A 24,695-nucleotide genomic window follows, 5' to 3' on the forward strand; every position below is an offset into this window, starting at 1 on the left:
CCACAGCACCACCTGGTGGCCATAGTTCTAAGTGGTTTCGGTGGTAAGGAGGGGAATCGAGGGAGGCAGTAACTGTGGGTTAGAGGCCACATCCACCACAAGCGATCTCTGTCGGTGACAAGGGTCTCTTGTCTTCTCCTGGATCCAAATGGAAGAAAGACGAAAGGCAAACGAAAGAAGGAAACGGAAGAGGAAAGAACAGAAAAAAACAGAAGCACGCCCAAAGACCCAGCACAAGTCAAAGAAAACCAGAAAGGGCCAGGGGTCGGGGGACAGAAACAAAAATAATGACCAAAAGAGACCCAAGAAAAGTCGTCGAGAAACTAACGAAAAGACACTTAAATGGAGCTCAGCTTTTCAGCCTGACCTCTGCTGTCCTTATCCAAGCAGCCTCAGCCACCCCTCCAGGCAGGCACTGTCCTCAAAGCGGGCACCTGAGGTCAGACTGTGTGCCTGAAGCCCCTAGGAAGGACCCTACCAGGCAACTGCAACCTTTGGCCATTCCGCGGTCCCTGGAGCCCCCTGCTGGACAGGCTGGGCTCTACATGCCTTCAGAAAGTTACTTCAGCACTAGGTGGTCTTGAGGGCAGTGTCTCTATTGCTTGCCAAGGAAACTGAGCCGCTGAGAGAGGTGGTGACATCCCTCCCGGCAATGGTGACATCCCTCCCGGCAAGCACAGAGGCTGCAGGATCAGGGGACAGGCAAGAACTTTAGCCTCAAAAGTCACAAGGCTCTCCCAGACTGACGGTGCCACCAGACAGAAACCCAGGCAGCGGCACCGGGTAGGGTCAGGTTTATGTTCCCGGCTCTTCTCACCAGATCCAGGACCGGTTAGGACTGGCTCAAAGTCAGACACCCTGCCTCAGGTCTCCTGAATCATTTCTGGGGACCGACTCTCTGCAGACCCTGGGGCAGGATTCCTGTGGACACCTCGGAAAGTCCCTGACAACTCCAACTGTGCACATCTGGAGTCCAGATGATCCAGAAGACTCCACTCCATGCCCTGAAGCCCTCAAAGAAGCTCTTGGAGGGGCTGGTGAAGATGGCTCAACTTCCAAAGGTCTTGGGTTCAAATCCCAGCAACCACATGGTAGCTCACAACCACCCATGAGATCTGACGCCCTCTTCTAGTGTGTCTGAAGACAGCTACAGTGTATTTATTTATAATAAATAAATCTTTGGGCTGGAGTGAGCAGAGTTGACCAGAGCGAGCAGGGCCGACCAGAATGAGCAGAAGTCCTAAACTCAATTCCCAGCAACTACATGAAGGCTCACAACCATCTGTACAGCTACAGTGTACTCATATACATAAAATAAATAAATCTTTTTTTTTTTTTAAGCTCTTGGAGAGTTCAACATGGAATCATTTGAAACTGGAATTGAGAGGCAAGGCTACCTTTCCACAGAGACACAGTGGTGTTTACAGTAGACAAGAGACAGATAGGGACTATGAGGGACTCGTGAGAAATGGTCAGGAGTGTCAGTGTTTTCCAGTATGTGGGAAATGAGGGAAAAAAGAAAGAGAAGAGGGAAAAAAGAGGAGGGGTGGAAGGAGTAGGAGTAGGTCACCCAGGGCTGGCCAAGGCCTGCACATCAAATTTAGCTCAAGGAACAACTAGCTGGGCTGGACCTACAAATCCTGCAATTCATGAAGTTCATCTAGGTCTAAGCAGATGAAATACCCACAGTGTGGGCCCACCTGGGCCCAGGCCTGTATGCATCAGGATGCTCTACCTGGCTGTATGGAATCTGTTATGATGGGCATGCTTGTGGCCAGCTTGGATTCCAGGCCTTACCACATTTTTTAAGATTTTTGTGTATGTGAATGTCTTGCCAACCTGTTGCCATGTGTGTGCCTACTGTCCACAGAGACCAGAAAAGGGTGTCTGATGCCCTGGAGCAGGAGTTACAAATGGCTGTGAGCTGCCATGTGGGTCCTCTGAGAGAGTAGCCAGCGAGCGCTCCTATTGCTGAACCACCTCTCCAGGCCGTAAGTGGGGATTTTAAACTCTACATTTGCTCAGATCCAAATCAGGCTCACACACTGCAGCAGGCAGTAGTTCCACGGTACTCTGTGGACTCGCCCTGACTACTGAACACATGGAAAACACCCAGGACAGGGCAGGAAATGTCTAGAAAAATAACAAACACATTTCTCTACTGTCAACAATAAATTTGAGAGCTTAGAATCCAAAATAGGGCTGGAATTCAATAGAAGACCTCTTAGTTGTTACATGGTAGCTGGTCCTCATCCCTTAGGAGGGAACTGAGGCACAGTGGTTAGTGCTGTAGGCTCAGGGACACCGACAGCCAGAATCTCAAGCACACTCATGTGGCTGTCTGAGCTGGAACCCATCTGGTGACACTCCCCACCATACAAGCAGACCACACCTTATTTGTATTATATACTGACTTTTAATAATAATAAAAAATCTATCATGGATTTAATGAAAAGAATCTGTACATTGAAAATAAACCAGGCATGATGCCCTGGCCCCTCGGGCCCTTCCCCTTTCCCCTCGGCAGGGTTAACAGGGACCCTGGTTCTCTGGATGAACAAAACACATCAACAAAGATGACCTGGTACCGAGAGAAAGGTGGCCCCAGGAGACAGAGGAGACCGTACTGCCCGAAGCCAGCCTTACGGCCAGCCCTAGGTGAGAAGGCACCCCCTCCCTCCTCCTCCATGCTAGCACTTCTCTGTAGATGTCCAGAAGTTGGAGAGAAACAGCCAGGGGTCCCCATGTGCACCCCCTACTCAGCAGGCAGGACAACAGGTTCCTATCTCTCTGGTTCACTGATAAATCTCCATCACCGTGTTCTGAGATGGCAACATCAAAATAAAGGACACATAGCCCAGCCCTGCCACACCTAGGATACCTCTCATACTCTGCTGGTCCAGTCACTGAAACAACGAAGTCCAGCATGGGCCGGACTTGGGTGCTAAGGTGGGGGAAGGAATCAGTGGGGCCTGTGGGCCACAGCTTACGACCTTTAGATTTTAACATGGAAATAATGACGTCTTAAACTTTTTCAATAATTTAGTTGCTTTTGTTTTTTTAGTAGAACTGAATAAAGATGTTGATACTACTTTATGTTGGTCCCATTAGGCAATAGACTTTTCTCTGAAATTTAAAGTGTCAAAGACATACTCACAAAAACCTTAAGGAGAGAGGAAAACTCTTGACAACACTAACAATAACAGTAAGAAAAATACAAAACATAAACCACAGAGATGTTGTGTCATATAAATTAACATTGGAGCCAATCTGGTGCCCAGAACTGGCAGCTCATATTCCAGAGCTGGTGGTGGGTGCTGAAAGCCAGCAGGGCCGCAAATGTCCACGAAGCATTCGGCCCAGTGTCCTCTCCTGGCAGAAGCCAAGCTGTCCCGAGTCAGCTGAGCCGGTTAGTAAGGGGCAGGAGGCACGTCCGGAAGCTTCAGCCAGGACAGGAAACAGGTAGGGTCTCTTGGAATGTGGCCCCGGGAGACACCCAGGTTCAAAGTGCAGCTTGGCCATCTGAGGAGCAGGGTCTGCAGGCCTCCACCTGCCGGACCCTGGGACCTTTCCCTGTGTAGGGGACCCGGGTGAGTGCAGGCATCCAGGCCCCAGCTACATTCATGAGCTCTGGGGGCTCCAAGCCGCCCTCAGGCTTTAGGCATAAGTATGGAGAACCTGCCAGCCCAGCAAAAGGATGTGGCACAGAGACTTATCCTGGACGGTGGCAGCAGGGTCAGCTGGATAGGTCTTGACACAGCTATGGCAAAAGCCTCGGGTCCCCTTGCGGCCCCTCCGTGTCCTCTCACACTGCAGTCGCTGAGGCAGTGGCTGAGCAGGGAGCATGTCCGATATTCAGAGGTCTCCATCCACCGGAGGCTGGCAGAGGCGGTAGAGGCTGGCAAGCAGAGGCGGAGAATGTGAGGAGGGGCTGGGTGGCCACCACATGTGGCTAGTTCCCCTTCTACTGGGACAAGCAATTCACACCCAGAAGAAACACGGAGTACTAAGGCTCGAACCTGCCCTTAGCACCTTGTCTCCTCTCAAAGGTGGATCCTTTCCTCTAGAGCAGTTGTTCTCAACTGTGGGTCACAAGCCTTCTGGCAGCCGACTATCAGATATAATTCATAACAGTAACACAGTTACAGTTACGAAGTAGCGATACATGAGGAACTGCGATACAGGGTCACAGCGTTAGGAAGGCCAGGTCTCTAGAGGCGGGCGGGAGGGGTGTTTCCAAATGGTGTGTGTATTTGGGTGCATATAGGGTATTGTAAGCCTGTCTGCTTGTAGCCTTGATGTCTCCTTGGATTTGGAAGGGCTGCAGAGTGGAGTCACTGCAGGATACTGTCAATGAAGGCATGTGTGCTAAGCTTCGAGGAGAGGCAGCCACAGAGAGGGATGATTTTAGGGACAGGGAGGCCACTGTGGTGAACTGGAGTGACCAAAGCCACACTATGACATGGTACCGAGTTAAATGTCTACGCCTAGACTGTCTGGTCTGCTATTAGCTGTAAGATACTGAACATCTCCAGGCCTCTATGTGCCACCTGCCAATGAGGATCTCGGCAGGGCTCTGCTCACGGGGCTGCTGCGGGGGGTCAACTGGGTTTACAAGAGGGTGGATGACACCGTTCCCAAACAGGCCAGGCACCATAAAAGCATGAAGATGAATTGAGAGCAGGAGAACACGGCAGACCAAAGGACATGAGCAGGATGCGGGGAGTGGACCCCAAGGCCCTGGTTAGGAATATCCTGGAGTTCTGGGGGACATTGTCACTGAGAAACACTGCCAAAGCCACCACTTCGGCTACCACTAAGAACTCCTGGGCAGTCATCAGTAGCAGAGTGGGCAGGAGCTGAGGAGTCGGTAGCTAAAGATGACAGAAGGCTGAACTGACAGAGTCACCATCGGGTTGGGGAACGACCCCAACTCAGGGGGTAGGCAGCAGTCAGACAGCAGGCCAAGCCACAGCATAGCTCCCAGAGTTCCCATAGTGAGAGGGAGCCCCACAGAACACTAGGATTCTGTTTGGGGTGAGACCAGGAATCTGACGCCAAGCAGGCTTGGGCCTTACTGGAGAGAGTACCGGGCCGGGAGGGGGTGGGTGGCCACTTACCGTGGTGCACCTTGGGGCATTGGGTCCTTGATGCGGAGGTTTTTGGCCAGAATCTCTACTCGGGGACCCTGGAAGGAAAACCACTGTCAGGCCTTGGGCAGGGAGCAAGGGAGGGTAGCAAGTGTGAGCAGCTGAGACTGACTGAGCAAGGTGCCTGAGGCTGAGGAAGACTGGGCCTGAGATGAACCACAGCCCATCCAGGGGGCTGTGCTCGGGGTCCCTGGCCCTGCTGTCCCCCGCGGGTGACCTGACCTGTTTGCGCATGATGTCTGTGGCCTGCATGACACACTTGGGCAGCAGCCCGTGACTCCGTGCCAGGATGGCTGCTTGTTCCAAGGACACGCTCAGGGTGCTCCTGCAGTGGGTAAAGGCAGAGGTAAGACAAGGGCCGCTTCCTATTCGCCGCACCTCCCTTCCTCCCACTATCTCCAGGTGTCCACAGTCTCTCAGGGAGGTTTCTGGACCCTCCCATTCAGTCCCCCTGACGCTTCTCCTCCATGCACGCTTCCCACACCCATAAGGCAGAGTACCTGAACCAGGCTTCTTGGAGCTTTCTATGAGAGCCCTCAGCCCCAGGCAGAGGCCGTGGCAAACACTTGACTGAGGGATGGCCCTTGGGGGATCTCTCAGGGGATCAGAGAGGGGCACAGAGCCTTACGTCGGCTCCTGAGATCGGACTGGAAGACAGACCTCTTGGATTCTAGATCTATAGCTCCATCCAGTCACCCTGAGCTCTGTACCTCAGTTTCCTTAATTGTAACACACCAGGCCTCCCCTGACACAGTGTGCCACGCCTGAACTGTAAGCCACTCAGCAGTTTCTCTGGCCTCCACCTGCTCTCTACCCTCCCTCCCTCCCTTCCACAGTCACGAGGACCACAAATGTATCCAGACATGGCTGGCTATCCCCAGAAGAGGACACTCTGGCCAGCCAAGAACTCCAGGATAGCATCAGGCAAGGAGACAGCAGTTCCCCTGAGTGGACACCAGCAAGATGGCCTGCTCATGGTGAGTGTCTCCTTTCTGAATTAGCTACAATCAGGACAGTGCACGACTCTCCCAGGCTCACTGACCCTTGGCCACTCCATTTCAGGGACAAGTAAGCCAAGGCCCAGAACATGCGCACTGCAGCACCCAGATTTGAACCCATCTCTCCCACCTCTGTGCATGAGCCCCCAACATCCCAGAGCCTACCCAGCCCTGCTATGTCCTTGGCTCAGGCTCACCGTTGCATGCCGGTGCCACACATGGTGATCTGACACGCCCCCAGGCGATAGCAGAGCTCAGAGGAGACAGGGATGAGACCGGCGCCTAGGCTCCCTGCAGCGCCAGCTTTGGGGTGCACAAAGGACTTCATGAGGCGGTAGAGCTCATCCAGGGCGTTGATGGGACGTATCAGCTGCAAGGGATGTGGCATGTCCAGGAGAGGTCTGCAGCCCTGAGACCTCCACTGTCATCCCTCTAATCCAGCTGTTACACAGCTGTCTCCCCGGCACCCTTTTCAGACCTCTAGAACCACCAGCAGCCCCCACTACCCTGTAAGTTGGCATTTGCTATTTACTGTTTCAGTTCTGACCTTTCAACCTGGCTCCACCCCTGCCAACCGCAGCCCCACCTAAGCCTAAGCGGGTGACCTGTTTTATCCTCTCTAAACCCGTCACAACTAGTTCAAGTGGCCACTCTCCAAGTAGCAAGTCCAAGGGCTTGACCAAAGTGACCAGACTTTCCGTATACTGTCTCCCTCAACTGTGCACCATTACAACCCTCTGGTCTGTATCCAACCGACTACAAAATCCCAAAAGCCGGCACCCACACTCTTCAAGCCTCTGAGCCCCGAGGCCAGTTCCTCACAACCCATTTCAAGTTCAAGGCCTGCCTGGGCCTGGGGAACCAGGAGACCCAGAGAGATGCATAGTGAGTGAGAGGCGGAGGGACAGAAACCACTCGGGGCCACCATAACACAACAGAACTGAGCCACGGCTAGATCTCAGAGCATCCATCTCTCACAAGCACCTGGAAGCCTCTGTTTTTGTCATCGTTAGTGGACTGACGGAAAGTAAACTGGTAAGAACAGACATGACACTTGCTCTTGGTCAAAAGGCCAAGAAATGGCAACGCCTCTAGTTTTGATGGAGAAATTCTGATTTTTGCTTTTGTTTGTTTGTTTGTTTGTTTGTTTGTTTGTTTTTTCGAGATAGGGTTTCTCTGTGTAGCCCTGGCTGTCCTGGAACTCACTCTGTAGACCAGGCTGGCCTTGAACTCAGAAATCCACCTGCCTCTGCCTCCCAAGTGCTGGGTTTAAAGGCGTGCGCCACCACTGCCTGGCAAAAGTCTGATTTCTAAATGCCTGGCAAGAACCTAAAGCAAGAGAATACCATGCAAAGCCACACTTAGCGTGGCGCCCACCACTCTGATCCTTAGGGGGTCTTAGCTCAAGAAACGTGATAAAGAAATGTTCATCAGAGAGCCCCAAACAGATGAGGCCAGCAAGAATGTCACCCAGGAAGTCCCAGAAGGAGGAAACAAGCTGGCAGGGATTGCAGGGGCCTCTGGGCCTGATTCTGGTTAGAGAAGACTCAGCCTGCAGTGACCCTGCCCTGACCAAACTGCCAGGAATAGCAGCACACCTGGTCAATCTTCACGGCTGTGGTGCCAGCATCCGTGGGGAGGTTGGACCGCTCCAGGTAGAATGCCCTGAAAGAAACAGACAAGGCCACTACATACACACACACACACACACACACACACACACACACACACACACACACACACACGCACCCCCCACACGTGCACGCACACACATGCGCGCACACACGCACATATGCACACGCTCTGGCCCAGCCCTCCCCCGCCCCAGGTCCCAACTCCTACAGCTACAGCCCAGTATCCTCCCCAGACTCTCAGAAGGAGGTCACTGAGTCACCTGCTCTTCCAGTGACCGGAGGAAGCAAGAAAGGTTCTCTGGGCTTCACCGCCACCTCTGCCTTCCCACCCTGGACAACAGCCCAGCGCCCTGCTCCTCCAGCCCCATCCCTGCTTTCTCTTCTCTAAACATTGAACAACTGACACAAAATTGTTCTTGGTTTGCCAGCTTGTGGCCTTTCTCCCCCTCTAAATGCTTCTATACAGGGCCAACCAGAAAACATTGGCCCTTTTAACCAGAGTCCTTGTCTTCTGTCATACACAGAAAGGGGAAAAGCCACAAAGAACTCAGGAAGAAACTGTCTTGGCTGGGTGTGAATAAAACTTTATTTATACATAAGGGGTGAGCCAGATTTAGTGGCCCAGCCTTGACAGAAAAATTGTTCATGAAGAACAGGACTGCCTCCCCAGTCCCAGGGCAGTGCAGGACCCACAGAAAGTCTCCATGAACACCCGGGCAAATGGAATTAGCAGCTAATCAGACAGACAGATGGTGGGGACAGACAAAGGACAACAATTAGGTTGTAAACTGTGTGCTGGGTCTTATTGCCTAGTAAGTTCGCTGAAGCTACATTTTCCAATTTGCAAATGGACAGAGGGGACCCGGGAAGAGAATGACCCTCTCCACGGAAACCCAGGCCCGTTCTCTCCCTCTCGGTATTGTAGGGAAAGCATTGAGATGGGGCTGTGTTTGGGAGCCTGGTTTGGGGGTCAGGTAAAGGTGAGATTGTGGGTGTGTGGGCGGGTATGGTCAGGGTGTGGTTGTAGGCATGGCTGTAGGTAGCTTTAGTGGGAGTGTCAGATCTTAGCTGTTTTCCTGGGTCCAGCCGTTCTCCCTCTGGACAATGTTCTGTCCGCTGCCCTCTCTACCTTTCTCTGGACGTTCTCCTCAGAGCAGAACCCAGTGATGGGAGCCCAAAGATCTCAGAAGCAACCCACCCTGCTCAGTTCTTCCTTGCACAGGGAGGAATGGGCCAAAGAGACTGAGTGCACCTGGCTGTATGACCTGGTACAGGCCGTGTGGGCCTCGGTATACTCAGTTGTACAATGGGTTAGCAGTGGCCTCCATGCACAGTGGCGTGTGTGCTCCAGAGAGTGTCGGGCTTGCCCATGGCTTTGCATAATGTGTCCGCTCCCTGTAGGCTCCCACCCCCACCCCAGAGCCCTCATTCCACCCTTACCGCCCCCAGCCCATCGCAGCTACCTGAGCTTTCTATAGTACTGCTGCACCTTCTCCAGGGACTGTGCGTTGATCTCCTGCTGTAGCTCTTCTGCCACCTGGCTTCCTGGGGGCGGCGGCCCTTCCACGTTCTCCAGAGCTGTGAGGGAAGGCACAGGAGGGTAGGTTCTGGGCCCTAGAGTGCTCAGGGGGTCTTGCCTCCGCCCCTCTCCCACAGGTCCCTAGCCTTGGCTGCTCACCTTTTGTGAATAGCACAGTGTGCAGCCTGAGGCTAGCCCCACCCTCCAGGCGAGAGGGCAGCCTGGAGAAGTGGAAGCCGTCGAGGTAGAATACTACCTTCAGCGCCTGCCTGCTGCCCTCGATGTGGTAGAAGACGTTGGTGTCTGTGGAAGCAAAGCAGGGTGACTTGCCAAGGAGGCCAGAGGGGAGTCCCAGAACAACTGCACCAAAGCAGCCTAGGGCCAGAGTGGCACTCCAGAGGGAGGGCTAACCTTGAACTTCTAGCCCTCCTGACTCACAGGGAAGCCTCAGACCCTCCTGTCTTCCCGGCCTCGAGGTAGCATGCTAAAATTTCTATGTTTGACATCTGAGGCTTCCCTGCCCTAATATCCCAGAGGGGCAGCATCAAGCCCCTCCCCTAACTCCCTCACCTCCGTGCTTAGCTTTGAACAGCCCCACTCAACCTCCAGACCTGTCTGCGATGGCTCCCACAGCCCCTGGCTCCCCACTGCTTTACTCTTGGCCCTGACACGGCCCCTGCCCCTGAGGAGAGCTGGCCATAGTGTCTTCGACCTCCCCGACCCTGTCCTGTGACTCCCTTGCCTGGCAGCTCTGAGCAAAAGCTGTTAAAAAGCCAGGCTCTGTAGCTTACCAGCACCCATAAGGAAGAGTTATGGCTGACAAACCTGACTCAGAGCCCATACCTGTACCAGGCAGGCATCACTAATCAATCACCGCTTCTCCCTGAGCATGACCCAGCCTGCACACAGGTGCCTGCTGTCAGCTGAAGACTCTGCCAAGGATTTTGTGGTAGCACCAGGAGAAGTAGCTAATACCCCCCTCCCTTTTCCACGTGCTCCCCAAAGGCTGACTCTGTGTCTCGGGGAGACTGGTCCACTTGGGCTTCTGACCTGGCAGCAGGGGAGAGCCAGCATGGCTCTGAGCAGCCCTGACTTGGGGCAGGAAGGGAGGGCTCACTCACTGGCCACAGAATTCTCATCCAGCTGCTTAAAGGAGAAGGTGACATTATCCAGTTCCGACAGCGTCACCCAGATGTCCTCCAGCATGGTCCGTTCCTCCTTCTGCGGGGAGAGGCAGCGGTGAGGGACACTCAGCTGCTTCCCTGTCCCGGGCTGCCCTGGAGATGTCACGCTTCTCACCTACGAGGCTGGGAGGCCTGTGGGTGTCTGGGGTGTGGCATCATGGTTCATCCCACCGCCTGCCCTGTACCCCACATGGGTCAGAAGTCAGTTCTGCTCTGCCTTGCTGCGTGGCCCCAGTAAAGCCACATCCAGTACCATCTAAAACGCAGCCAACTCCGTGAGCACCCTCACTTCCTTTCTTTAGCCCCCTAGACCTGCTCTGTACCCCTTTCTCAAGGCCATCCAGATCTTGGTCCTGTTATCCCGTCCAGCAGCCATGGCTGCCTGAACACAGTCTGCCTCCGTCAGTCTCCCAGCCAACCCCAGTCACAGCTGTTCTCACCAGGACATCTCAGACTTCCTTCTCCATCTAGTCTCCTAACTGCCTCTCTCCAAGGTCACATGCTTCCTTTTTTGTTGTTGTCGTTGATTTTTTGGGTTTTTTTGGTTTTGTTGTGTTGTTGGTTTTTTGAGACAGGGTTTCTCTGTGTAGCCTTGGTTGTCCTAGAACTCACTCTGTAGACCAGGCTGGCCTTGAACTCAGAAATCTGCCTGCCTCTGCCTCCTAAGTGCTGGGATTAAAGGCGTGCGCCACCACTGCCCAGCCACACGCTTCCTTTCAAAACTTAGCCCAGATCACATGAGTCCCCTGTCCTTCAGCTTCTGAGTCACTTTCTACCTGCAGACCACCCCACCAACCTTGCTTTCCCTGCCTGTCCCCACTGGCTACACGGGCCACGACCCTTGTACATGCTGCTCCTCTGCATACTCTTCCTCAGACATCCATACTGGCTGGCAGAGGTCATATAGATCGAAAGTTGCCTCCCCAGAAAAACTCCAAGGCTTTTTGGCCTTTCTCTCCTCTCCATCTACTTCGCTAGGAAGTAAGCTGCAGACACAGTGGCCAGCTCAGTGCATGAGCTGCATCTGGTGTTCTCTGCATCTGAGGTTAGAGAGGGCTGCCGTGGGGTGGGGGCCAGAGGCAGATCTCTGAAGACTGGCAGCACTGCTCATCAGTGGCCAGTAGGGGGCGATCTGGGGGCTGTGCTGCCCTTGGGCCACCTTGCAGTAGTCTCTGGAACCACATATACTGGAGCTGCTACTGGATGATGAGCCAGCACCCCTGCCCTCTACACGTGTGCTAGTTGCAAGTACTATTCTCTCCCCTCCCTGGACTCCTCAGCTGCCAGCCCAGACTGTCACGAGACTCCGCTTGCGGCTCAGAACTACGGGTCTTTTCTGTCTGTCTGCCTCTCTTTCCCAGGACATAGAGCTAGACAGGACATAGACCACAGAGCACAGGAACTATTGTTCACCCACAGACACTCCAAAATCTAATAGTAAATGCTCAACAAATCACTGCCACATGAACCCCTGGGTGAACGGGAGCCGAGAGGACCCACAGCGGTGTCTCTCCCATGCTGCCAATGACCTCAGCCGCTTACCACAGTGGCTGGTGCCAACAGAGACTGCCAGTGCAGCAGGACACCCGTGGCCGCCACCTGCTCCAGCCACTTGCGGCTGGCATCTCTGCTGCTCTCTTCATACTCGCCGTTGTTGTTGTAGCGGTAGTCAAGGGCGGCCAGCAGCTGCTCCGAGAAGGTGCACACGGCGGCCACCAGGGCCTGACAGAAGACAGCATCCCTGCGAAGCTGCAGCTCCGTGTCTGTGGGAGGTGCGGGAGCCTCTAGGTGAGTGGTGCTATGCCGATGGCATCTCTACCCTCAACACCTGAACCCAGGACCCGTTACGCCCATAGGGGCCTGTGGAGAACTTTGAATGGATGAATCGGTTGCCAGAAGCCAATTCTGAAAAAATTAATTCTTCAAAAGGAGACAGATCCGCTCCAAGTCTCACTCTCCCACTGCCCAAGTGCCTGCTTCTTGAAAAAACAAACGTGTGGTTCTTCCCAAGGCTGACACGTGTCCAAGCCCTGCCCCATCTGCAATGAGCCATGGGACCTCTCAGCCTTGGCCACATGAACACTAGCAGTACTAAGCTACACATTCAGGACTAGTCCCAAGAACTCTCTCTCCCTGTCTCACCTCCCCACGTTCTGCCACCAACTGGCCAACGCTAGGCAGTTGGTAATCTATCTGTATAAGAGTAGACACATCTATACACACATGAGTGTGTGCAAATGGATGCGCGCGCGTGCACACACACACACATATACGCATGCGTGCACACACACACACACACACACGTACGCACACGTGTGCACATATACACACACACACACACAAGGCGCGAAGGTATCCTGGAGTTCCACCCTCTATTATTCCAGAGCTTGGCTCTACTGACTAAGAGCCCGTGCTCCTCACCCTCTGTCTTCTGCCAGTCTCCCTGTCAACACACACCAGGCCTAAAAGGTAGCACTAAATGGGGCTCATGTTCCCCAGGACCTGAGACTACTCTGTTGCCTGGCCCCAGAGGAAAAGGTGAGCGGTTCTCAGTGAGCAGAGACTGCCTCCCCAGTGCAGGTGCTGAGGGCCCCACCAAGATGCTGTTGGCCAGCAGAGGGAAATCACACCAGCCTGTGGCCACAGCATCCACTGTGCCTCCCAGGGTCCCCTTCAAAGGCCCATTCCTACCTGTGCATTTCAGCAGAGCTAGCAGCAGCTGGTTCTTTCCATCTGAAAGGAGGAAGGAGAGAGAAGGAGGCTGAGCAGAGCAGTGCCTAGAGCACACGGGCTCTTGCCCCTCAGACACTTGAACTGTGCTTAATGCATGCTGAGTAGTAAGTTCCAGAGCCCCTAGACATCAGAGATGGAGCCCCTACCACCAGTACTCCTGTATCCTCATCAGAGAGTTGTGTTGAGGTAACCTTTTGAACATTGTGTGAAGGTGTGTCTCTGTATATTCAACGGTTAAGTCTGTACCCGTAGAGAGCTATGGGTTTTCTATTTTGCAAACATTTCACCTTCCTCACTTGCTGATTGGCTTAATAAAAAACTGACAGCCAATAGCTGAGCAGGAAGGGAAAGGCAGAATTTCAGTGAGAGGGAAGGTCTCTGGGAGAAGGAGTCCTGAGAGATTCATCCCCATGGACATGGAGAGGAACAGAGGTGCCAAAAGAGAGGTAAAGAGCTAACCCATGGCTGGGCACAGTGCTGGAATAGTCAGGATAATTTAGATGAGGTAGCCGAGAGTCTGCTCTGCTATACTCCTAAGCTGTAATAAATATTAATAAGTCTCTGTGCCATTTAACCACCAGCGGGTACGAGAAGTCCCGCTCTGCCACTGGAAGCAGACAAGAAGGGATCCCTTGATGGCAGGCAGGTCCCAGACGCATGCTAGTGACCTACTTCTGCTTAGGAGCCAGGTGGCTCGGCTTGACACAGCCATGCCTCTGTAACCCCTCTTTCCTGTTCCAGTCCCTGGCCCCAGGAGCCTGACTCAGGAGCCCAAAGGCTCAAATAGGTAAACGACATACATCAGGTAGATGTGAGTACCTAATGTCCTCACACAAGTGTGGCCACAGGGCAGCTGGCCACTAGGGAATCAGAACTTTCGCATATCACTGACAACTCAGAGCAGTGGCTCCAATCTGTGACAATCAATGGCGAGCAGAGACCTGGATGGAATCCAGTTCTAGAAGCGGAGAAGGACTGAAGCCAGAACGCCAGCCTGTTGACTACAAGAAGCCTCAGCAGGAACGGCTCCCATTCCCAGGGCTCCTCCAGCCACACAGATAGCCTGGGGCCTCACCAGGTCAGGACACTGGCTCGGCTGCTCTGTCCCTCCCTAGACACGAAGACGGGGCCACATAGCTAGGCCCATTCCAGACAACACCACAGTCTACACTCAGAACCAAAGGCCACTGACATGGGCGACACCTGCTCGAACCACTGACCTTCCACATATCGCTGGATGTTGTCCACCAGGGTCCTGATGGAGCTGGGCAGGTTCCAAGGGTCCTCCTGGATGCTGATCTGGATCAAGTTCCGCCCTCGGACAGTGCATTCCTCTTTCTGTTTGAACTCTGGGGCAGCAAAGTAGCAGAAGGGTGTGAGGTCAGGAGAGGGCTGCAGGTAGCTCTGAAGAATGGCAGCACCATCACCAGATCGCAAAGCACCATCATGACCCCACATCAAGGAAACTGACAGGACCCATGGGTATTCACAAACTGTGCAAGGCAAAAACTAAGGGAGGCATCATAGCACGACATCCACAACAGACACTCTTGATCAGCCTCAGCACTGCCTCCCCGTCTCCCCACAGCTACAACCAACCCAGTACAGACATTACAAATCAATCACAGATGGTTCTCCTAGAGCTAGAAGCTGAAGCCACAGGCTTCTTAGGTATTATCTCCTCATAGCCATAACCAACTGAGCTGGCAGATGAGTGGTAGCCCAGTAGCCTTTCCCTACATAGAAGCAGCAGCCTGGGCTTGGAGCAGGTAAGAGATGGAATTTATCTAAGGTCAGTCAATGAATCTGCTCTGGGCAGGACCAGTCAAAGGTCAGGCGGGCAACTGACCCTGTCCTTTTCCCTGTTTGGGTTTCTGAGACCCTTGTGGCTGTGCCCGCCATGTCACCTCTGCCCCTGAGATAGTCCAAGAGTTCCTGATTCTATGCTATGCCTCATCCTATGGGAAGATGGCTGCCTATCTGAATCTGGGCTCCTGTACATAGTGGGTGGCCCCAGAGGTCTGGAGAGCACTGATTCATCTCAAGGTCACAGTGTCCAGAGCAAGCCTGAAGTAAGCTGGAATCAGTTTACTGGTGCTTTGGCGCAGAAATGGACAGATGGATGCGTGAGTAGATAAGCAGATGTGGGTAGACAGCGGATGTGGGTGTGAGCGGGTAGGTGGATAGCGATGGACGGCAGACTGTAGGTGGAGAATGAACAGGTAGAAGGATGTGGGTAGGGAGGTGAAGGGTGGAGATGAGTGCATGCATGGAGTGGGGAGGGAGGGAGGGAGAGGTGGATAGAGGGTGGGTGATGGACAGATGGACGGTCAGAGGGTATGTAATATGTAGGAATGGATGGAAGGTAGGTGGGTGGGCGGATGATGATGAATGGAGGGAGGGAGAAAAAGATGAAGGGAGGGTAGAGGATGATGGGTAGATGGATGGATGGATGGATGGATAGATGGATGGATGGATGGATGGTCAAAGGGTAGGTAACGTGTAGGGATGGATGGAAGGTAGGAGGGTGGGCAGATGATGATGGCTGGAGGGAGGGAGGGAGAGGTGGAGGGAGAGTAAAGGATGATGGATGCATAGATGGATGGATAGATGCATGATGGATGGGTGGGCAGATGGAGGTAGGTGTACACATACAGGTAGATGGATAAGTAGATGTGCAGGTAGGCAGATGGATGAAGGATGGATGATAAAGGATGGAAGGAGGGAAGAAGGGTTGGTGAATATATAGACAAATGCCTATGTATAAACAGATGCAGCACAGATGGGTAAGATGTGAGAGAATGCTGGGTAAGCAGATGGACAGATGGTGCATGATGGATGCGGGGTGGAGGGTGAGTAGGGAAATACGTAGACAGACAGAGGGTGGGTGAGTGGATGCAGGGTGAATGGGTCGGGAGGGAGACGGCAACACGCCATGAGTGTGTGAGTGGGAGGATCAGGGATGCTCGTTTCCCACTCCCCGCTCAGTCTGATGCCAGGGAAGGCCTTAGCACTCGGCATTCCTTCTCAAGGACGCTCTGAGCAGGCACCGGGACCAACATGTGCAGAAGATGTTTATGGTGTTGTCTCCGTCATATCTGCAGCTTTGATTTGTCATTAATGAGTGTCATGCTGTGCTGGTTTCCCAGTTCCATTGAGCTTAATGTAGTATTCATGGAACTAAGTTTTTAATAAGGGGAGTTTAGTTTTTAAGTTACATCAGCAACAAAACTGACCGTAAATAAAAATGATTCATGCTGTGATGTGATGGGCTCAGGGAGGACAGCTCGAGGACTGAGATCATGCTCCAGGCTATCCTCCTGTCTCACCCCACAGGCCCAGGAAAAAAGGAAAAAAATTCCAGGTTCAGTCTGAACAAACACAAGAGTGGCCTAGCTCTGGCTCATGGGCTGGAACTGTCAAAACCACAGCCCTCCCATAGCTGTCCTGCAGAGAAGACCTGCATGTGGCCATGTCCTTCAGAGTCCCCTCACCTTGCCAGCTGTGCTCCATAGGGAAATGCCTGGTCTCCTCAAACGCCCTGCTCATCACAGGCCCCTTGAGCAGGGCGTGGATGGAATCCACCTAAGGACAAGAAGCTCCCATGAGTGCAGGAAGGGCCTGCTGCCCACAGCGTACCCCGCCCCCACCCCAGCATGAACACAAGAAGCTCCTGTGAGTGCAGGAAGGGCCTGCCGCCCACAGCGTACCCCACCACCCCAGCGTGAACAGAGCGGTCTAGGGCACAGTGGGGCAATGGTCCTACCTGATTAAAGAGATGTTCCAGGCAGCCATGAAGTTTGTCCTGCTTGTCGGATGGGATGCGCATGTCACAGGGTAGCTCATCCCCTGGTACAAAGAAGGAACCATAGCCATCAGCCACAGCTGCCCCACCTCACACCTTCCCCGAGGAATTACCATGGCTACAGAGATGCGGACCCACAGGGGATATGGATCTGACAAGCTCAGGCCTTAGCCAAGGCCCTGGAGAGAGCCCTTTACCCCTGTGAGCCTCGGTTTTGTCATGGGCATCGAAGCCTTAGGGTTAGCAGCAGGTGACAAGCCAGGGAGAGGGACTGACCGACTGCCCGGCTAGTCTTCCCCAGATTTTCAAAAATTATTTAATGACATCTATTTATTTTGCTGGGGGTGGCTGTGGTGCTCAGGTGGAGGTCAGAGGACAACTTGTGGGAGCCTGTTTTCTCCTCCACCATGTACGTCCAGGAAATCAAAGCCTGCTTTACCAGCTCCCTCATGTAAGCACCCTCCGCAGTGCTCCCAGGACAGCCTCCCCATCCATCACGTAGCTCATGGGCTACGCAAGTCTGTAAAGCCTGCTCTGACCCCCATCCCCTTCCGTCAAATAGATGTAGAATTAAGATTACTTTTTTATGCATAGACACTACTGGACACAAACACACACACACACACACACACACACACACACACACACACACACGGAAGAATGAGGACAGACACAACAGCTTGAGCCCTAGGGGGCTGGGAACTCACAGGGGACAGGATGCCTCAAACCCTTGAGAGAGTTTTCAATAATGTACTGTGTGGTCACAAAATGAATTTTCCTATTCTTGTTGGTGGTGGTAGTGGGAGCAGGGCTGGGGGCAGACCCAGTGCCCTGCATATGCTGAGCAAGCACTCTACCACTGAGGTCCCTATGTATCCATGGTGCACATTATTATTATTATTATTATTATTATTTATTATTATTATTATTATTATTATTATTATTATTATTATTATTATTATTATTATTATAGTCTGGTGTATGTGTGTGTGTGCGTGCACACACATGTTTATAACACTGATAATGGCTGGCTCTTCTCTTCATTTCACTGGCTGCTGTGTCCCGAGCACCTGGCTGGTCTTAGGTCTATAGTAAATATTTTCTGAGAAACTTGTCCCATTCTATGATACTGTAGAGTGTGATAAGATACAGCAGAACACAGAACACAGCACTCAGGAAACAGAGGCAGGTGGATCCCTGTGAGTTCGAGGACAGCCTGGTCTACAAAGTGACAGTCAGGGCTCTGTTACACAAAGAAAGTCTGTCTCAAACTAACAAACAAACAAACAAACAAAGAAAACACAAGACCAAAACAAAACAAAGCCCAGCAGAACAGCCACAGTCTTCCCGCGGCAACCGCTCCATCCTATATTCCCTCTCCACAGAGGTCATGCTCACCTGAGCCCATCTCATCACTGCCCAGGTATGAACTGTTGCTTCTCACGCTGGTGTAGGACAGGACAGAGTCCCGATTGCTGTTACACTCACTGCAACGGGACAAGAGACACCCTGAGTCACCCTCACCCCGGCCCTGGAACCCACCATCTGGGGTGTAGTCAAAACTCCTAGCCTTGGGCGGACACCCAGTCAGAGGCAGCGAGCACAAGGCCAGCCCGGCTTGGTGTCTGTTCAGGGAAACTCGCTCAGGCCCCAGCTCAGAAGCACAGACAGAGCTTTCTTCACTCGAGTGTCTCAGTGTCTGTCACCCAGGTCTCTGAGCAGTTCACAGCTCTCATGAGCGCAGACACACCTGCCCACATTGCACTCGGCCAAAAGGAACCCAACAGGATGAAGAACAGGAAGCTGCGTTGGCAACAGTTTTTTGAACACAGAAAAACCAGAGAGCCAAAGACGGAAGAATGAAAAAAAAAAAAGAATGAAAAACAGAGGAGGCAGGGAGTGGATCTGAGACAACGCTCTAAGGACACAGAGTGAAAAGCAGCCAGAAAATCCTGCCATAGAGACACTGTGGAAGGTGGCCACGGGGACACAGGGAGGGTGCTGAAGCCAGGTAGGCTGGCAATACCGCCCCCTCAGTCCTGTGGCGTCAGACTTTGCCTACACTATAAACTGAGACAGACTCTGAGTCACACACTGTGATTCTCCACTGGGGACCCCCACTTCTCTGTAGTAATGAGGGTGACCTGTCACAGCACAGAAAGTTCTGGTTTTGTCTGGCTACTAATTAATGCCCCGCTGGTATTTTCAAAATAAATTTTAACAACTGCAGAAATACCACTCCCATCCTCAGAGGCAGGCAAACAAGAAAACGTCTGACTCCTTGGATCTACAGGAGCCCCACACGCGACAGAACCCAGACTCTCGTCTAGCCTTCGAGCATACACAGAGCATGCTCGGAGTAACAGAATGAATGGTGTCCCTCTGCCAGGCTCGGAGGCCTCCGCTCAAGGCAAGGGAGCTGAGCAGGCATTCTGGAATATTCTCCAAGAGGATCAGATGCCCTGGCCCTCCGCCTCCACCCCACCAAACACACACCGTTCGCCCCACAGACCGATGCCCTTGCATGTTGGGAAATGGCTGTCTTGACTTTCCCACAGGTCAGAAGCCTCAGCTGTCTGGTGACCTGTGGCTAGCACGCACCTGTAGGAGTCACGGTAGCTCATGGTGTCGTGGCCCGAGTCTTCCTGCTCATCCTCCGACACCTTGAAGCACACCTTCTTGATGCCACCATGGTCAGCCCTGTCCACTTCGCTCTCCTCACTGACTGGTGGGGAAGATGAGGTCTCCTCCACCAAGGGTGGGTCACAGGGTGCAGCTGACGTGGGCTCTGTGATGGTTGACAGCAGCCTGCCAGAGCGAGGTAAAAGCCTTGATGGTGAGGACATAGGCCGACAGGACACTGCCACATGGGCTCACAAAGTCCAGGCTTCACCTCATCTGACTCCACAGTGAGAGAAAGAGGGGAAGCCACCCAGCAGTCTTTCTCCCTTGGAAGTCCCACCAGCAACTCCATGGATGCCCAGTGCTGCCTCCTACTGGACCCAGCTATAAGGACTTCACATAGACTGGGGATGTGGTACGGCCTAGCCGATAAATGCGCCAGTGTTTTCAACCTGTGGGTCGTGACTTCTGTAAGCACCAAACTGCCCTTCCACTGGGCTCACACATCAGACATCCTACAGATCAGATATTTATTAGCTTTATCACTGGGGTCACCACAATCCGAGGAGCTGCATTAAAAGGTTGCAGAATCACTGCCCGAGACCAACCAGGCATGGAAACTCACATCTGTAGCCCCAGCACTCTGGAGGCTGGAGTATAGGATCAAGAGTTCAAGGCCAGCCTCAGCTACGTAGCAAGTTCTAGGCCAGCCTCAGCTACATGAGACTTTGACTCAAAAGAACAACAAAAAAAAAATTAAATGTAAACAAAAAACCCCAAGTCTGCAGAAAGGAGCGCCTCAGTTACAGGCACCAACTCTGTCACTGCAGCACCCCATTAGCAGGTATGTCTACAATAAAGCTTTAATTAAAAAGTAATGCGAGTTGTGGGCAGATTCCGGCCTCCGGCGGATAGCTACAGTGAACTTCCATTAACAGCACAGGCTTTGCGGCTACACGGGCCTCTTACAGGCTTTACGGCTCCACAGGCCTCTCACAGGCTTTGCGGCTCCATGGGCCCTCTCACAGGCTTTGTGGCTACACGGGCCCTCTCACACTGACATTTCCTAGGTTAGAGGCAAGTTATTCCCTTTGGAGCCTCTGTCCCTCCTCTGGAAAATGGGATAACACCAGGATCCCCACGGGACGCTTCTGTGAGGACAGAGCTGACGCATATATAGACAGAGGGCATCACCTGGTCCCTGTAAGTGACAGGCCATTAAGTCTATAAGTCCCCACTAGGGGAAACGGGGCAGTGTCTGGAGACAGTCTGGGCTGTCAACTTGAGGAGGATACCATGGCCCTGAGCAAGTAGAGATGGAGCATGCTACACGCCCAGGAGCCCCACAGCACAGACCTACCACCTGAATCGCCAGACCAAAGTAGGAGCCTTTCTTAAACTTGACTGCATGGCTCACCCTGCACCAAATCATAATAATAATAATAGTTGTTGTTGATATTATTATTATTATTATTATTATTATTATTATTATTATTATTATCATTCCCTTTAGCATTATCTGGTACCAGGCCATGCACAAATGGCCCTGACTGACTGGCTCTAAAATGTTCCTTCCAGATAGCATTCGGAAAGCAGGTCCCTACATTGGCCCACACACCGTTTCTGGCTAGTGCATTTTTCAGGCCCCTTGATCTACAGTGGCTCCTCCTCCTTGACCCTCTTCCTCTACCTCCTGCTGCTCCCTCTGCCCCTCCTCCTGCTGCCCCTCCACTTCTCCTGTTCCTCCTCACCTACCTCCTCCTCCTCCTCCTCCTCACCTACCTCCTCCACCTCCTCCTCCTCCTCCTCCTCCTCCTCCTCTTCTTCCCTGCATCCGCAGCCTGGACATTTATTTCTTATGTGCTGTACAGAACAGCCTGTCCCTTCTGTTTGCCTAACCTCTGCCCCCCTCTTGAGGCTGAGTAGTGAGTGGGAGCTATCTCTGCCCAGGGCTGGCAGCTGCTGTAGGCACCGCCATGTCCTATGGTAACAGGGACACTGTCAGCAGCTCACTTCGCTGCATTGTTAACACAGAGAACCTCACAGGCTTTAGCTTCATAAGAACACTGCCCACTTGCCTCACTTCCTCAGAGCCAGCTCTCCCTAGAGAATTACGGACTTCTGTTGTCGCAGATGCTCCGGGCACCTGGAAGGGACAGCCCGGGCATGCTGCACAGGACCTGAGGTGCTAGGATGGCCGCTATGACCAGTGATTTGTAGACGGCAGAGAGGGCCCTGGGGCCAGGCCTCACCTGTTGATCTGGGTGACATACTGCTTCATCTCCTTGAGCGCCACGTCCAGCTTAGTGAAGAGCTGCAGGTACGCGTCCTGGATCTCTCGGTCTTCCTGTTTGAGCAGAAAGCTCAGGCCCCGGTCGTGCTGGCTCGGGCCACCACCGGCTGAGCCGTAGCTGCTGTCAGTGAGACCCTGGCCTTGGCAGTCCCCGTCTACAGCAGGTGCACACTTCCAGGATGGGGCAGCCATGGTGGTGATACAATGCTGGGTGTAGGCCATGGGGTTCAGGTGGCCTGTAGCAAAGGTCGGGGGGGAGCTTACTCAGAAACAGGCCAGTCCCACACAAAGGGGACCCTGCCTGAACCTCTGGACAGAAAAATACAAGCAGCAACTTTGACCTTATGACATCTCAGAGCACTAGGTCACCCAAGAAGGCAGCCGCCATTTGTTGAAAATACATTTTAACTACTGAGGTATTTTTCCCCTGCCTAGAGAGCAGACGTGATGGCAGGAGCTCTGGCAGCCATTTTCTGCCTCGAGAGGCCTTAGGAAGGTGCAAAACTCAAACTAAAGACCGTTATAGAGAAAGATGGGAGCCTGGGTCCCTGATGACTACACAGCCACCAACCCCACCCCGGACATAGGCCTTTGGACAACTCTCTGCTTCCTCATCTGTAAGGTGAGCTCTAACACAGGCTTTGAAAGGCACACGGAGGTAGGTACCTTGTTCCGGGTCAAGGCCGATGAGGGAGGGTTTGCGTCCGAAGCGGATGCTGAAGGACCTGCCTACCGAAGGGGTGGTCTTGGGGTAGGACACTTCCATGAGGTTGATGTGACAGTTGGTGGGGCAGAAGTCCAGGCCACACAGCGGGTGGGGCTCCAGGGGTGCCTGCTTGAAGGGGGGGCTCACCCTGCTCTTCAGCTGGGCTGCAAACTGAGAGGGGGAGGGGAGGGGACAAGGGAGTGTGAGATTGCTTCAGCCGTTCCTTGAATATCCTGGAGCCGCTTTGTAGTCCCCATGTTCCCAAGTCAGAGGAAACGGTAATGGCTGTGGATGATGCTGTTGCTCTTGAGTGTCTCTGGCAAGGACAGCCTACAGAAGCTGTGGGGGTGAGACCTGACATGCAGTCTTCTCTCTCTTTTAGTTGCAGAAATGTCTTAGAAACCACGTTTCCTGGCCCTCAGTTAGGAGGTTCAGGCACAGTCACCTCCTTATTCTACAATGCTTGGGGCAGGACAGGGCAGGGGACATGAGCAGAGCCAGGAGCACCCCGTGAGTCTTTAAAGAGAGATCCACAAGGCCGTCTGGTCACCACAGCCGAAGGCCCAGCCACAGAGAGAAGCTGATTCCTCTGGGGTCCTATTAGGCACCTGGATACAGCTGTGCCTGAAGTCCACCTGTGGCCCGCCCAAGCAACTGAGCCTATCAAGTTCAGCCTCGCTCAGGGGGAACTTAGCTGATGAGCCATAAGCAGAGACTGGGCACCAAGTACCTACCTCCTGGTAGCAGGCGATCCTCTGGCCGATGCTCTCCAGCTTGGTGTCACAGATGTTATGGAACTCGTAGTGGGACATGGTGATAATGGCGCTGCTCATGGCCATGAGCCGCCCACAGTTCTGCACAAAGATGCTGTCGTCCACCGCAAAGGCCTCAAGGATCTGCAGGAGGGAGGACAACCTCTGAGCATGTGTACAGACTGTGGGGAGCCTTTTTACACCAAGGCACCCTAAGAGATTGGGGCTGTGACATGAAAGAATAGTAACCATCTTCCCTGGTCCCCGCTGCTGACGAGACCAGGGATAAAGACTAGATGCCAGGGCTCCAGGGCAAAGGATTCAGTACCTCTGACCTCGAGGCAGAACAGAGCAGGGCAGGGTCTGAGAGGGCAAGGCTGGGGGTGGGACTGGGTATGGAGCAGGGTGATGAAGTGGGATGACTGGGGAGTGGGGTGAGACCTTGGCAGCCAGGCGGAAACAGCCTCGGGGCTCCACGATCTTCTCCAGCACGTGACACTTGGCTCCTGCTGTGCTCACGTATTCGTAAACCACACCGTGCTCCAAGTGCACATTGTCGAGCGTCAGGCTGACCACAGCACTGTCCTCATGCAGGCTCAGCTGGGGACCCAGGGACAGCAGGGGCAGGGCTAGAAGCCAAAGGGGCAAACCACACTGAGAATTGCACGGTGCCCCGGGAGCCAGGCTGCCGCCAGCACCCTGGAGCAAGCCACGGCGGGGGGACACACCAACAGTCACGTGGTACATCCATGGCTCACTGCTCCACGATCCCACCCACGGGGGAGCCCTTTCTGGATGGAGTGGACCCACTAGATGCTGACCCTCCCTGCCCGCTTCCGTTCCACAGACTGCAGGAAACTGCCAGTCTGGACTCCACTGGATTCACAGAAGGGATGAGACATCCTCTTATGTGGATTCAAAGTTGCCAGGGCCACCACGTAAAAAGCCAACCGAGCAGCTGAGAAGTGAGAGGTGCTGGACTGAGCCAGCCCTGAAGCTTGCCTGACCCTAGTCAGATCTCAGTTGGCCGAGCCCACACTTTTCCGTGAGCTAGAATCTCCAGGAAGGATTATCTACTTAGGGCACCCAGGGAGGAGGGCAGCGGTCCAGGCAGTAGTGCCCACAAGTGTGAAGCCGGGGCAGAAACACACTCGGCCAGACGCAGAGCAGAGGGCAAGGAGGAGGGAGGAGTTGCTGGGAGCCAGGCTGGCCGGGCAGAGGGCAAGGAGGAGGGAGGAGGTGCTGGGAGCCGGGCTGGCCGAGCAGAGGGCAAGGAGGGAGGGAGGAGGTGCTGGGAGC

At 53.5% G+C, this 24,695-nt stretch overlaps 1 protein-coding gene across 1 annotated transcript in view; it reads right to left on the reverse strand.

Annotated features, from left to right (window-relative positions):
- Nucleotides 1–3,049: 3,049 nt before the first annotated feature.
- Prex1 (phosphatidylinositol-3,4,5-trisphosphate dependent Rac exchange factor 1) overlaps nucleotides 3,050–24,695 on the reverse strand; it is a 149,348-nt gene continuing 127,702 nt past the window's right edge. The window contains exons 22-40 of the mRNA XM_031372802.1: nucleotides 23,838–24,025; nucleotides 23,379–23,540; nucleotides 22,605–22,815; nucleotides 21,898–22,174; nucleotides 19,625–19,831; nucleotides 18,422–18,510; nucleotides 16,985–17,067; nucleotides 16,713–16,803; nucleotides 14,439–14,567; nucleotides 13,177–13,218; nucleotides 12,028–12,248; nucleotides 10,423–10,522; nucleotides 9,461–9,604; nucleotides 9,246–9,360; nucleotides 7,747–7,813; nucleotides 6,346–6,518; nucleotides 5,373–5,475; nucleotides 5,121–5,188; nucleotides 3,050–3,898 (exon numbers count right to left, since the gene is read on the reverse strand). Of these exons, the coding sequence (XP_031228662.1) occupies nucleotides 3,856–3,898; nucleotides 5,121–5,188; nucleotides 5,373–5,475; nucleotides 6,346–6,518; nucleotides 7,747–7,813; nucleotides 9,246–9,360; nucleotides 9,461–9,604; nucleotides 10,423–10,522; nucleotides 12,028–12,248; nucleotides 13,177–13,218; nucleotides 14,439–14,567; nucleotides 16,713–16,803; nucleotides 16,985–17,067; nucleotides 18,422–18,510; nucleotides 19,625–19,831; nucleotides 21,898–22,174; nucleotides 22,605–22,815; nucleotides 23,379–23,540; nucleotides 23,838–24,025 (2,513 nt within the window). The 3' untranslated portion in view covers nucleotides 3,050–3,855. The remainder of the gene's footprint in view (nucleotides 3,899–5,120; nucleotides 5,189–5,372; nucleotides 5,476–6,345; nucleotides 6,519–7,746; nucleotides 7,814–9,245; nucleotides 9,361–9,460; nucleotides 9,605–10,422; nucleotides 10,523–12,027; nucleotides 12,249–13,176; nucleotides 13,219–14,438; nucleotides 14,568–16,712; nucleotides 16,804–16,984; nucleotides 17,068–18,421; nucleotides 18,511–19,624; nucleotides 19,832–21,897; nucleotides 22,175–22,604; nucleotides 22,816–23,378; nucleotides 23,541–23,837; nucleotides 24,026–24,695) is intronic.

Source organism: Mastomys coucha, unplaced genomic scaffold, assembly GCF_008632895.1.
Source record: "Mastomys coucha isolate ucsf_1 unplaced genomic scaffold, UCSF_Mcou_1 pScaffold15, whole genome shotgun sequence".
Taxonomy (NCBI): Eukaryota; Metazoa; Chordata; class Mammalia; order Rodentia; family Muridae; genus Mastomys; species Mastomys coucha.